We start from the raw sequence: 15,094 nt of genomic DNA, 5'->3' as shown, positions 1-15,094 counted from the left end.
GAATGTATTTGCGCCTACACATGGTGCGCATGTAACAAGCTCAAAAATTGTAGATATTTAGATTTTTTAATTTTTTTTATTGCAACATCTGAGGAAAAATTGTGTCTTATTTCAATCCAACAGGTGAAAACAGTGGAGACCTTGAAAGAGCCTGCAGAGAAAGAAATGACTGCCAAGGAAGGCAGTCCCACCAGCCCATCAGACTTAGCAAAGCTGGAAAGCACAGTCCTTCCCATTCTTGAGGCCCAGGCCAGCACGCAACCAAAGGATGAGGAAAAACTAACAGACACTCTAAGGACCAGACGTAAATTAGAGGTGCTTCCTCTCTCACCTGACTCACTTAGCTCAGAAGATGACAGAGAACTTTCTGAGAAGAATGTTAAAGGTACCACAAAGAAAAAGCTCCTTGTGCCCATGGATGTCAGAGCAGATTCCCTGGATGATAGCAGTGAAAGCTTTGGAAAAGAAAGCCCAATGTCAGGGGATGATGAGGAATTTATCCGAAAACAGATCATGGAAATGAGTGAGAATGAGGATGCTTCCCCGTCTGATGAGGAAAATCTAATCCGGCGAAAGATCAGAGAGGATGAGAAGAAACAAATAGAACAGAAGAAAACAGAGGCTGTAGAGAGGAGCACATCAGGAAGAGCCAGGCGACTTACCAAGAAAAGCACTATAAGTCCAGATGATGAAGATAAGCAACTCCACAGCTCATTGGATAAACCTGATATAGACAAAGAGGACAGACCAGAACCAAAAGAAGAGGAGCATCAGACTGGTACTGCAGTGCGCAAATTCCGAACTATGGAGCTGAATGCAACCAGCAGCCCTATGCGTATACCTAATGATGATGGAGAGCCCGAAATGGAAAGCCTTACAGACTCTCCAGATGATCGATCTAGAGGGGAGGGGTCATCCAGTCTACATGCATCAAGCTTCACTCCTGGGACGTCACCAACATCCCTCTCATCACTGGATGAAGACAGTGACAGTAGTAGTCCCAGCCATATCCGTTCTGGTGAAGGTAAACAACATAGGAAAGCCAAACACAGACAACCTGGTCAAATGCTGCCAACCATTGAAGACTCCTCTGAGGAAGAAGAGTTACGGGAAGAAGAGGAGCTGCTCAGGGAGCAAGAAAAACAGAGGGGCTCAGGGAAAAAATCCAAGAAAGACAAAGAAGAGATTCGAGCCCAGAGGAGGCGAGAGCGTCCAAAGACACCACCAAGCAACCTGTCCCCCATTGAAGATGCCTCACCAACTGAGGAACTGAGGCAAGAGGCTGAAATGGAGGAGATCAGACGATCATCCTGCTCTGATTTCTCCCCCAGTATTGAATCAGATCCTGAAGGGTTTGAAATCCATGCCGCAAAGATCGCAGCAGTTCAGAAATCGTATCAACTGCCTATATCAGTATCTCTTCACTCCCCAACAGATGATCAAAATACTGATAAACAACAGAAAAAACCTCTCAAATCTGCTGATGAGGCTTATGAGGAAATAATGCTGAGGGCCACGTCTCCAACAGTTGACAAAGGTGAGATTCAACTGGGAAAAGAGTCCCTTTATGGAGGCATGCTCATTGAAGACTATGCCTATGCATCTCTTATTGACAGTTCAACAGCTGATCTTGGGGAGCCACAGAAGATTGTTGTTCCTGCACAGCCTAAAAAACTGAGATCACCAGATGAAGTTTATGAAGACATGATAAAGAAGAGGAAAGAATTCATGCAGCTGGAGCAGGAATATCAAAATATGCAGCCAACAAAGGAAAGCACTAACCCAGAAATTGTGTTGCAACCTGCTGAGAATAGTTTAACCAAAAGCAATACAGTAACATTAGGCAAAGACGGGAAGCCATTGTTGGATGCTGAAACTGCCTATGAAGAGCTAATGAAAAGAGTGCTGACTCCTGGAACAAGTCCAACTCAGCAGGGGCCAGAAGTGGAAGTCACTGCATCTAGAAGGGCACTCCACCCCATCCCAGACTTAAAGGTGACACAGTGCTCTTCAGGAGAGTTATCTTCTGATGACGAGAGTATAATTAAAAAGGAAGAGGAGATAACTGCAGTATCAGACACAACATCAGCTAACGAAACTGAGCCTATGACAGTGTTTTCCAAGTCTCCTACATCATCCACATCAGATCACCAACCTCACACCACAATTGCAGCATCCCAGGCTGATGTTGTGGACTTATCTAGTGCACTCCCAAGAACATCAGCCCATGTGATTGCCAGTGTATCACCCTTGCCCACGGTCCCCCAGTACACACCCAGTATTCCCAGCATAGTATCAACTGCCCCACCTGTCCCCCCCAAGCCAAGCGTCCTATGTAGGGCTAATTCTCAGGAAAATGCAGAAGTACCCGTTGCACCACCACTGCCTCCTCCCACCCCGCCGAAACCAACTGTTTTTCCCAGGAAACCTCCAGTTCCACTTCCACCTCAGGCTTCAGCAACTCCAATCAGGCCAGAGACAGTGGCTATGACTGCAGCCCAAGGACCACCTACAAGACAAGCAGTTACACCAATGTACAAACCTCATGTCCCCCCTCCTGTTCCCCCAAAGCCATCCATTCCTGCTGGGATTGGGGATAGCCACAGACCAGGACATGGTGTCAAACCACCAATTGCACCGAAGCCTGGCTCACAGCCTTCTTCACCCGCCCATGCCCCACATCCACCAAGACCCACTGTACTTCCCACTGGTCCTACTGACATAGCCCTGAATCTGAGCCCTTCTTCTGAGAGCAAGCCGTTTCAACCCTCACCAAAGTCTCCTTCTTCTCCAAGATATGCCAGCAATCTTCGTGACACATATGTGGTCATCACACTGCCATCTCAGCCCAGCTCTCCAGTAGACAGTGTCTTAACTCAAGCTCCCTCTAGCCCTGGCCCAGCATCTCCTTCATGGCAAGCTCAGCCCCAAAGTTATCACCAACCACAGCCTCAACCTCAATCATATCCACAGCAGCATCCACAACCAACCCCTCCTCAGACAACCAGGGTGCCTCTGGCATACACACGTGTCACAGAATCCATTGAAAGTCAAGAGATGTGTGGCCCAGAAAAACATGTATCTAGTTCTTGTCACATAATTGAGGCTATATCTGCCTCAGCACAGCCACCTGTGATTATGCCTAACCTCATCTCTCAAGTGGTCACTACAGAAGTCCAAAGGACCACGGTCTCCGTTGTTCATGAAAGGACAACACCACCAGTGCCAGCTCCAAGGGCAAATGGTGTCCCAATCTCAATGGAGAAACCTAAGCCCCAATTGCCAGCACAGAATGGACAGGGCTTCCTACCTTCTGAGGTGGTAGATCTTAGGACTATGAAGGTGGACCCAGAATCAGACATGAATGGTGTAGATCTGTCTGCTGGCCCAGACTCAAGATGTCAGTCCTTTGCAACTGATGTCATTCGTCAAAACAGTGCAGTGCAGTCACCTGTGGTCAACCTCAGTGCTGAATCATCCACTGTTTCTATAGTGACTGATAGCATCACCATTGTGACCTGTGCTGCCACAATCCAGCAATGTGACAATGTAAACACCTCTCAAGCATCTTCAGTACCCCTTCAGCTAACAAAAAACAAAGCATTTGAGCCTGTTTCTCAAATTATATATCGGCCAATTGATTCTCAGCCCTCCACTCATGCTAGTGCAGAGATTCCTATTAACCTCTCACTTGGATCAAGCACAGGTGGAGGAACTTTCCAGACCACCCCTGTCACTATTGCTCCCACTTCTATTGGAAGTTGTGTTGCTAATGGATTAACTACAGGTACAACCACAGTGGCAGGAGCTGTTGACCTTAGTACAACAAAACCATTCAACACTGTAGTATCAGTGGATGCTGCTTCTGCAGAAGTGGCCACCTCTGTAATCACAGATGATGATGGCAAACCAGTGGATCTGACTGCAGGAAAAAGAGCTGTATGCTGTGATGTTGTGTACAAGCTCCCATTTGCAGGAAGCTGCACTACTCAGCAACCTACCACACCCCTGCCTGAAGACCGTTTTGGATATCGTGATGACCATTACCAGTATGACCGATCACCTTATGGCATGAGAGGGTATGGTGGAATTAAACCATCAATGTCAGACACTAACCTAGCAGAAGCTGGCCTGTTCTTTTACAAGAGTAAGAACAGCTATAATTTCAGTGGCACCACAGAGGGGGCAGTAGATCTTACCTCTGCGAAGATTTCTGATGCAGGTCAGTGCAATGACATTGCAGACCTGTCACTTAACTGTCACTTTGAACTGCTTTCACTCATTCATGGCTAACGTGGCATTTTTTAAATTTGTTTTTCCTTTTCCTTTTGTTTTGCATGGACAATTAATTTTTTGTTTTGTTTTTTGTTCTTTCATCGTAATATTTTTGCATGTGCCTGCATGCTGTTACTGTACATCTTGTTTATGCTTGTTGCACTTCTTCACATTGGAGTTTTTTTTCCCTTTTCCACCTTTTTCATAATTTGGATAAGGCATGGCTTGCTTCAAAATTGAATAAGTCTGCATTATTTGGACTCAACTGATATTTTTGACTTTTGACAGGTGAAGCTGTTGACTACTCCAAGAAAGGGACTTACACAGGAATGACAATTCCACCCTATTCCCAAGCCAGAGTCACAAGTGCTGTTGGTACACTCTTTGGTACAAGCAGCGTCTTGAGGTCATCAAATGGGGTGGTCTATTCCTCTGTTGCAGCACCAATGCCATCTACGTATGCCATTACCACCCAACCTGGGTCCATCTTTAGTACAACATACAACACCCTGTCAGGTATGCATACCAGTGACACCATGCCTTCCCTGTCCAACATCCAGAACTTGCCACTTACACGGTCCCACAGTTTCCTGTCCACCATCTCCACTACTGCAACAGAAGAGCAAGGAGATGCCCCACTCAATCTGGAGGTCTCTAGAGGGGGTACTACTGCTGCCCATGCTGACACCACAGCAACAACCTCTTTATCCCTTGACACCTACACTGATGCATCCCTGGAGGCCATAGCTGCTTCACTTGAGGCTCTGTCTTCACCCATGGTTCCCGGGGATGGCCAGTACCAGGCAGAGCGTGAGAGGCTAGAGATGGAGAAACTCAAGCAGCAGCGCCTAGCTGAGGAATTAGAGTGGGAACGGCAGGAGATTCAACGGTTCCGTGAGCAAGAACAGCTCTTAGTACAGAAGGAGCTGGAGGAGCTGCAGGCCATGAAGCAGCATATCCTGTCCCAACAAGAAGAGGAAAGACAGGCTCACCTTATGATGCAGAAAGAAACCTATGCCCAGCAACAGCAACAGCTTGAGCAGATTCAGAGACTCCAAGAGCAACTGCGCCTGCAACTGGAAGAGCAAAAGCTTCGTCAGATGTACCCAGGTGGGGACATACCAGGGCATGGCTTGCAGGAGGCAATTGTCTTAGGACCTGATGGCACAGTGCTGGCTCGAAAGATCACGGATAGTGGGTGCCAGACAGATGAAGAGGATGAGGCAGTCAGCAAAGCTTACACAGCAGGGAGAAAAAAGAGAAGTGCTAAAAAGAGTGTTGACAGTTGTGTGCAGACTGATGATGAGGATCAAGAGGAATGGGAAGCTCAGACCAGAAGCCGACAAAGCCGGCCACGCACTGCCAGGGGTGATAGGGGTGGGCTGTCAGAGATGTCTCTTCAAGCCCACACTGAGATTTCTATTCAAACAGATACAGAGGGGAACATTAGAATGGACACCAGGATGGAGTTGTCTGACTCTGAAAGGACCTCACCAAAGAAACGACCTACCCCCTTAGAATTAGGCCAGTCTCCTAACCTCAAAGTTGATTCCTCTACGCTTCAAGCCCCTCCTAAATCTCCCAAAGTGCTCTATTCCCCCATATCCCCCTGTATATCTCCTAGCAAATCCCTTGAGTTTGTGTCCTATGAGAAATCACTGGGTGATACAAGCCCACAAAAGCTAAGAGGAAGTGAGGATTCATCAAACGCCTCTCCAGCAAGTCCCAGGGGACCAAAAACCATGCAGAGATCCATGTCTGACCCTAAGCCCATGAGTCCAACAGGAGAAGAAAGGGCGACATCTGGCACCCAGTATGGTGATAGTTATACTGTGAGTAATATAAGTATCACTTTAATTGACATAAATATAAGTATGAACTAACAACCTAACAAAACAAAAACACAAAAGTGGGTTTATTTTAACTGTATACAGATGAGGATGTTATCTGAGTTTAAACTATTCTTTTGGACAATAACGTGCTAAACTAATTTAGATGTTTCTGGAAAGGTATCTCCAATTTGAACCCATTTATTGATAAAATACCAACATAATAGCTCCAGTGATGGTAGTTTTTCTTAGCTTTGGTTTATTATAGCATTTAGATTTTACACGATTCTAATTCAGCTTTTCATATGAATGTGATCCAATTGTGGCTACATAATTTGACCGTTTTACTCACACATGTTGAGTATTTGTCCAGTGCAAACAAGGAACAAGAGAAACTCATATTATACCTTGTATAAATTCAGTTTTTATATATTATTCCTGTGAATTAATGTGCCCAAGAATTACTGCTCCATGTAAAACTAACCATAAGTCAAGTGTCTTGCAACACCAACAAAACCATCCTTTGTCATGTCATAGTCATGTGACATGATGGCTCAGTGGTTAGAATTCCTGCCCCACAGCAAGAGTTTGCATGTTCTCTTCATGTTTGCATGAGGAAGCTTGCACACCATATGACATGCACACATATGACATGCATGTTAGATACCGGGAAAACTGCTGTCATTTTGACTGCTTAATGCTCCTAAACAGGTGGATGGGTCAAATGCAGATGGAGAATTTAAAAAAGAACAATTTAATAGATTGAATAGAGATGGAGATGGAGATTTAGCATTCACCTGTTTTGTGTAGTAAGAGTATTTTTTCTGAGCCTTCACACAAGCAAATGTAGTTAAACAGATATACTCCATTCACTGAACTTAATGTTATACAATGCTGCTGTTTCCATCCTGTACACTGGTGTGACCTTAGCCCAAGGGATGTACCAAACCCTGCATTCTGACTATAGAGACATTAGCAAAGTGTAGACCTAATGCAGACTTGAATGTTCCTACCAAGGCGTACTATACACTTAAAAGCTTAAATTCTGTTGTATTTCATTTTAACAATTACAGTATGCATTTCTACCATAATACTGTATTAAGTGTCATGAAAACGTTAAAATTAATGTGCAAAGCTCAAATTTAATTTTGGCTTGTGGACATACATAAGGGAACATATACATAAAGGGAAATAGGTTACGCATACCCACTTAGGGATCCTATGTTGCTCCTGGCCCTCATGGGGTATGGAAGTCAGTTTTCTGCCCAGGCAATTCACTCTTGAGAATCTCATACATACATAAAAGGATGGGAAACAAGCTGAGCTTGCAGGAAAATATTGAGCTGTCAGAGATCCATAGAGGCTCAATGTGAATAAATTATTTATTTTAAAAATACACTTAGGAGTGTACCATTTAGTGAGTAGTGGGTAACATTTATGGGCAGGAATCTTGTTGGGACACACAAAAGGTGATCAGTAAATTGTGTTTTCCAATATGCTTGTATACACTCAAATTCCCCAATGTACATGTCCTAATTTATAGTCATGACTTTATATTAACACTATAGAGAGACTAGAATTGATGCCATTTCCCCCTTTTTTAATTTGATGACATAATTGAAATCAGGCAAAATTTAGCAATTATCTAATTTAATTTAAGTAAATTTTATCTAAGTAACATGGTTCAGAGAAATTCATTTTTTCAATTCTGAGGACTACATAACCACCTGAATCATTTTTGGGGATTAAGAAAACTGTTTGAATTCCTACAGTCCTAATCCATTTTCTGTTTATTTTTCATACAGGGGAAAGGCTCAGGTGGCACACCAACAGGCACTCAAAAAAAGGTGAAGAGGACTCTCCCCAATCCACCGTCAGAGGATGAGTCAACAACCAGTGGCCAAACAGCATACAGCACTGGTTCTGCCCGCCGAAGAATGTGCCGCAATTCCAACATGGCACGTGCCAAGATCTTACAAGACATTGATCGTGAGCTAGATCTGGTGGAGCGAGAGTCCTCCAAGCTCCGCAAAAGACAAGCAGAGCTAGATGAGGAGGAGAAAGAGATTGATGCCAAGCTTAGGTACTTGGAGATGGGCATTAATCGTAGAAAAGATGTGCTACTGAAGGAGAGAGAGAAGAGGGAAAGGGCCTACTTACAGAGTGTTGCAGAGGACAGAGACTACATGTCAGACAGTGAGGTTAGTAACATCCGAGAGACTAGAGGTGGGCGTGGAGGTGGTGAAGATGAGGAGATTGAAGGTCATGGTCTTGAACGTCCCAGGACAGCTCCCCAGTCAGAATTAGAGGACTTTGTCCCACCTCAAACCAAGCATGAGTATGGAAAATATTCCCAGTACCAGTACCCTCAAAGCCAATACCAGCAGTCTCTCTACCAGACTCCCCAGTCCTATCAATCTCATTCTATCTACTCCTCTGTCCCCTCGCTCACTAGCTCCCAGCAGCAGAGTTACCACCAGATGCTCCTGTTGCAGCAGAAAGCTGCCAGACAAGCAGCCCTCCTCTCAGAGCTGGATGCAACTAAATATGATATAATTAGCCGCCAGCCTGATTCCACATCATCTGCTTACCTGGGAGTGAAGTATGACAAATATGGCAACCACCTTGACCTCAGAGCCTTGGAGGTGGGAAGTATAGCACGTAGCCCCATGTCAGCTGTCTCTGATTCCTATTACACAGATGTAGATCACCATACACCTCGGAGTTACATGTTGCTGGAAGATGCTGCAGAACTAGCAAAGGGCTCCACAGGTCTATCTTCATCTTATAGTCTAGCTGAGAGGGAGCTGGCTAAGGCAGAGAAGCTGCTGCGTAGGAGTGCTGCAGATCTAGGGTCTACTGACTATCTGGGATCCACCTCTAGACTCCATACATTTGGAAAGACCCCTGATGAAGAGGATACAATGGAGGAACCCTACGAACTGAAACTCCTGAAGCAGCAGCTCAAGCAAGAGTTTAGGAGAAGTACGGGTGGAACAGAAAACTTAGAACAACTGACAGGTCTCTCCCAGCACTACTATACCCCAAGCTCTGGCATCTCTAGTTACTCCCAAAGACACTATCCAAAGTCAGATAAGTACAGCATCAGTCGTCTTACTCTAGAGAAGCAGGCAGCTAAACAACTCCCAGCATCCATGTTGTACCAAAAACATAAGGCTCCATTGTTAGATCCTAAGATATCCTCCAAGTATTCCTCTGTTACAGACAACAGAGGTTTGGAGACAGACTATACCAGCTATCTTGGGTCTACCAGTGCATCCCCAAGATCCAGCCGGCTCTCGCAGGATGAGATTACCTTCGGCCTTCGTAAGAATATTGCAGAGCAGCAAAAATACCTGGGGTCTACCTTGGGTGCCAACTTGGCTGGGTCACTAAATTTGGGCCAGAGCTTAGGTTTGGACTCTGCCTATCCTAGTGGTAGTCGCTCAAGACCCTCATCCAGGCCCACATCTTGCTATGGTCTGGACTTGTCTATCAAAAGAGACCCTTCCAGCTCTTCACTGAGGCTTAAAGGAGACGGTGAAGCATCTGGAGATGGGCCAAGCTATCAAACCCCCTCTGGTCGCACCAAACCCACCAGCCTTCCCATTGTGCAAAGTGGGCGTGGCCGAATACCCATAGTGGCCCAGAACTCGGAAGAAGAGAGTCCATTGAGCCCCGTTGGGCAGCCGATGGGCATGGCCCGTGCATCAGCGGGACCTCTGCCGCCCATCTCAGCTGATTCAAGGGACCAGTTTGGTTCCTGCCTGTCCTTGCAAGACTCCCAACAGCAGCAACATATCAGGGAAGAGCCAACCAGGGGTAGGGGTTATGTGCTGCTGGATGACCTTCAGGGCACCATGTCAGATAGTGAAGGTAAAAAACAGACATGTCACATTGTCACTCTTTTCCTACTTAATGTTTCATCCTTGAGAGTGTCTGGTTATGGTTTGTCTTACTTGCATTTAGTACTATTGTGTATAATATTTAGCTGTTGTGTATTTATTGAAAGTCTGCATGTGTCTGTTGGCATTTTTCACATTTTCTTGTTTAACCTTAACTTTGGTGAATGTTTCTTCTTTTTGTTTTCTGGTGTCAGTTCTTTTGGTCAATCAGTTGATATCTGGTGTGCATGCATACCTTTGTACATTTTGCTCAATGTCTTATAGGCTGTGCTTGAATGTATCTTTATGCATGTACTGTGTTTCTGTCTGCATTCCAGATATTGTGTAACATTTTCCCATATTAGTTCACTGCATGACACTGTACAGTCTAACTTTCTTTTACAACTACATTAGGTAGGAGGTTTCCCTCCTCAAATAGCAATTTCTCACTTGCAATTTCTCACAGCAGTCTGCATTTTATTTAGAGCATGCTGTCATTTATAGCTGTTTCAACTCTAAAAGATTTTCATTGTCTTTCAAATCCTGCTTGTGAATCAGAAAAGGCTTGAGCCACAATAGCAGAATAATCCTTCAAAACGTTTTCTGTCAGTTGAACCAGTTCTTTGGCAATTACTCCTCAAAATGACAGCATATTGTAATAACATGTAATAACATACACATATATATATAACAGTCACTAGTATATGGTTAGTGTATATGGTTAGTATATAGTATATATATATTTGGATTCTACCATAGTTGATGTGTAATGTGGATAGTGGATTAGGGGTTAGTGTATTTCAAAATCATATTTATGTGTATAACTATATTTGTGGGTTAAATCGTTATACCAAATATATGCAACATCAAAATGTTACCAAATACCCTAGAAAAAATAGTTTAAAGCAGGATACTGTCGTCACAGTAGGAGGACCTTGATTGTATTTTTTTAAATGCATGATATTTGGTTGCAACACTTAAATGTGTGTAATAAATACAAAACTTTAACTTGCATGTCTTGTCATGAATACTTGTATGTATTGTGATACATCAGTGACTTTATGTTGCATGGACTACATTTATGCTTATTAACCTTTCTATACAGTTTTTTTATATTGCATTTCGTAAAGGTATTACTGCCTCACTTTAATCAAAATGAACACGCTCTATTAGTATGGCCCATTATTTTTTCTAAGGAAAGAGTCGGATTTTAAAAAAACAATATTGCAAGAATACTAACAGAAAATCTGATTATTTAAATTAACATTTGCTGGGTAAACATTCCGTTTCACTATTTATTTTTCTCTACACTTTCAATTCCTGACAGTATACTGTATTCTGAGCTGTCATCACTAAGAGGACACAGTTTTTGTAAAATTTGCTGAATAGTGTCTTATTCCAATAGGACAGAGAATAATTTCTTTGAGCAAGAACCTAAAATTTGGGTAAATCTCAGTTTACTGCAAGCTCCTCTTTTATAACTTTTGGATATGTTTTGCATGATAAAAACCATAAACCATCAGTTCAATTTATAAGAAATATATTGAAGGTGCCTACTCTTCCAGTCATGACTTAAACCATTTTATCACAATAATTCATATGTTTTATGGAGTATTTTATTAAAGCAGCAACAACCTGGTCAGTTTCCAAGCTGAGGATGATATTTTCATGAAAAGGGATGAAAAATGTGATAGTTTTAGTTCAGATTCTAATAGAGGTACCATTGTTTATCTTTCTGGTTTAAATGTTTAAAGATCCCAGTTCTGAGTTGTCTTGAATGCAGCATAACCTCTTGTTAATAAATTCATATGGATCCCATCATTTTGCAATGTAAACCCATTTGCCTTGATTCCAGCCCTAAGTGATTCCCTGATGGCTTTGAACAGAGACGATGCAACCAATGGTAGAGTATTAGTTCAGTTCTTTAGTCATCCATTATCTAACATATTAACCTGCACCACAAGTCAAATGCACATCACCAGAAAATGATGACAAAATGTTGGGGAGGTTTAAGACACTTGTAAAATGCAAAAATAAATACCACTTTAAATTTCAATGATTTTACATTGCAAAAATGTCACATGTATGTTTTAGGAGAAACACATTCACTTTCCTAACAACTGGAGTTAGGGAATAATGCGAAATATGTACATACCCAAAATTTACATTCATAGAAAATTACCGCACTATAGGTTTATATTATGCTACTATACATACTGTACTAATACTTTACAGTTTATTCACTCTCAGACTGCATTTTTTTCCTGCTTATTTTACAATACCTGTGAAAAATGTTGTGTTGCTTGGCATCCTTTCCCCTTTTCACATGATAGTGAAATAATCAATCAACACTTTTTCTGGCCCTTGTTTTCCTCATATTTTTTATCTCAATTTTGCTTAATGTCATGTAATCACCTTTATATGAACTGAAGAAACTAATAGTAAGGTGAAAAAGTCCAGGTTCTCAGATTGGTTCTGAAGTAGTGCTTGTTTTTATCCCTGAAGCCTACCACCTTAGACAAGAAGAAACAGACTGGTTTGACAAACCTAGAGACGGACGGTCAGAGAACGGACAAGAGAAGAGACAGGTGAAACAGGAAAAAACACTCAAACACACTTTACACGTAAACACTAGCACAATTCTTAAATGTACTGTACACCAAGTCCAAGCAGTAATGAAATGCATGCACCCACACTCAATCATCTGGATATCTATATGTGGTACTGTATATAAGTTCACATGTTAACACAAGGCACTTAAATGCCACATATATGTCCATGTTGCAAAGAATCCATACTTAACTGTTTCCCATTCACCATTGTGTATGGGCCATAGGGAAAAGGCCCGTATTACCCCTTCCCTCATCTCAGGGTCAAACTGCAGAGGGATCCCAAAGACCGCAGTGTCTCAGGTAAAGTACCACAGTTTACTACATTTCATTCAATAACAACAGCAGCATGCTAAGAGTAGGAATGATATGCATTCAAAGAGGCATATATTACAAGCTAATGTGTTATTGACTGCAATCCATGCATTATATTTTATTGACCCCATTGTTTACTGACTGCATCAAATATGCAGTTTACACCATAGACATTGTTTCCTTTTATTTAATTTGATAATAAAACAGAAAATGATTTAAAAAGGATAAAGACAGTAAAATGTACACATTAATATGGATCATAACGTCACATTAGGTTTATAGAGTATGACTAGTATGCTTCATGCATTTTATTTACTTGATATTCATGCCAGATCTCAAGAAAGTGGCAAGTCACTTCCCCTGCCATTACGTTCCATCACACCATTCCTCCAGGCTCAAAGCAGGCAGACATTTCATTTCCTGGCTTCCCTTTTGATTTGGCTCTTCTCCACGCTCATCAGTCATTGCCATGCTCAAAATGGCGTATCCCTCACAGTCACAGGATTATCTTACGCAATTAACAAACAGCCCACTAAGGAAGCATTTTGTTTATGAGGGCCCGGTGCTGAACTGAGTCATTTTGTCTCATTCTTTTTGTTCTCACTTCCATAACCATGTTAAAGTGTTTCCTACTATAAAATGAGGGAAGTTCTGGGCCAGTGTAGGGGAAGGCATTTTTATGTGTGACCTGTGGAGGGACATATAATAGATCCATATGTGATTTGTAAATAGTCAGTAGAGGGGTTGGCATGTATGCTGATTTCTATACTGCTCGACAAAGGCAGAGAGTAGGAACTACAGAAGCAGTAAAACTGAAAAAATTATTTGAAGTTTTCAAGATGGCCAGCAAACAGTAACAGAAAGGTTGTAATGCCTTAATTTTTATGCCTTTTTCAGGCTGACTAAGTACCTACAAACCGTAGCTGCCATTTAACCAACATTATACCTAAAAAATCAAACGAACCCCTGGGGAAAATACACTATCTACAAAAAAATGTCACTTTTTGTCTATTTTTTTTTTTTACAGTATTTTGAAATCAATAAGAAATGTATCTATAATTACATTTAAATATGTGATTTAAGTAGCTTAACCACACCAAATCACAAGAATTTCACTAGTCAAAGCTGAGATAACAATACTCTGCTAAGCTCGTTACCTTAGCTGAGGTTTACCATTATGAATGGATTTAGCTACTACCTCAGTTTTAGTTATGTGGAATAATGAACTAATTTACCAAGATGCTGGTTCATCTAAGTGGATATTTTTCAATTACAGGTTACAGGTAGAGAAAAATCAGCAAGTAAATGTAGTTGTAGCTTAAGCTAAAGCTTTAGCTAAGCCTGGGGAGATGGCTTTCACTTGATACATTTCTCCTGCTTTAGCTGTCTACTTATCTTTCTCTCTGTGACAATTTTACATGCTGTCTCACAGAAATTACTTAATCATTTCAATGCCATAATACTTGCGGTCAAACAGGTGAAAGTCAAAATCCTGTCTTAACTCAATTTTGACCAAATATGTAGCATTCGTAGGGCAGTATATTTGTGTCCATACTTTCTCCTTTTTTCTCTGTATTGAGTCTGCATGTGTGTGTGGACATTACAAAAAAAGTAGATCTTAAACACCATTGAGACTACAAACTATACAGACTAATTAATAATGCCCCTCACCAATATTTGTTTTTGGTCCTAAACAGGAAATGGTCTGGGTATCCGTGTGGTTGGAGGGAAAGAGGTCCCTGGCTGTAATGGAGACATTGGAGCCTATGTTGCCAAAGTCCTACCGGGTGGAGCTGCAGAACAAACAGGAAAGATTCTTGAAGGTAAGCTCTTTTACCAAATTAAACATCCCTTTGTGCAAAAAAAAAAATGTTGCAATCAACTGTTTTGGGGAATATGCTATTTGCTTTGCGGGAGGTAAGAAGATTGATACCACTCTCATGTCTGTCTGGTAAATATGAAGCCACTGGTTGCCAGCAGCGGTGGAGAGTTTATAAAGCAGAAGTTGTTTTTGGTAATATTGGATATATTTATAAAAACAACCTTTAGACGAATTATAATGGAGATTTTCAGTCAGTTACACTACTTCTGTTTCATATACAGTAGGTTGAAACTGCAACAGCAGCAGTTTTTCTATTTCACCAAGTCATAACCATTGTGCACTTACCCACAGATATATGAC

The 15,094-nt window shown here is 42.0% G+C and overlaps 1 protein-coding gene across 11 annotated transcripts in view; it reads left to right on the top strand.

Annotated features, from left to right (window-relative positions):
* Nucleotides 1-15,094, top strand: part of pcloa (piccolo presynaptic cytomatrix protein a) — a 65,418-nt gene that overhangs the window by 29,699 nt on the left and 20,625 nt on the right. For 8 of the 11 annotated variants that reach the window (XR_006376843.1, XM_044186325.1, XM_044186321.1 and 5 more), the window contains 7 exons: nt 124-4,222; nt 4,564-6,107; nt 7,910-9,980; nt 11,844-11,891; nt 12,494-12,576; nt 12,825-12,900; nt 14,610-14,735. Coding sequence is in view for 10 of the 11 variants with exons in the window: in XM_044186325.1 (XP_044042260.1) it covers nt 124-4,222; nt 4,564-6,107; nt 7,910-9,980; nt 11,844-11,891; nt 12,494-12,576; nt 12,825-12,900; nt 14,610-14,735 (8,047 nt within the window). In the remaining variant the exon portion in view is untranslated. The remainder of the gene's footprint in view (nt 1-123; nt 4,223-4,563; nt 6,108-7,909; nt 9,981-11,843; nt 11,892-12,493; nt 12,577-12,824; nt 12,901-14,609; nt 14,736-15,094) is intronic. The other 3 variants (XM_044186328.1, XM_044186327.1, XM_044186322.1) reach the window with 1 other exon arrangement.

Source organism: Siniperca chuatsi, linkage group LG23, assembly GCF_020085105.1.
Source record: "Siniperca chuatsi isolate FFG_IHB_CAS linkage group LG23, ASM2008510v1, whole genome shotgun sequence".
NCBI lineage: Eukaryota > Metazoa > Chordata > Actinopteri > Centrarchiformes > Sinipercidae > Siniperca > Siniperca chuatsi.
The sequence above is the reverse complement of the archived record's forward strand: the minus strand, read 5'-3'. Positions and strand labels throughout refer to the sequence as shown.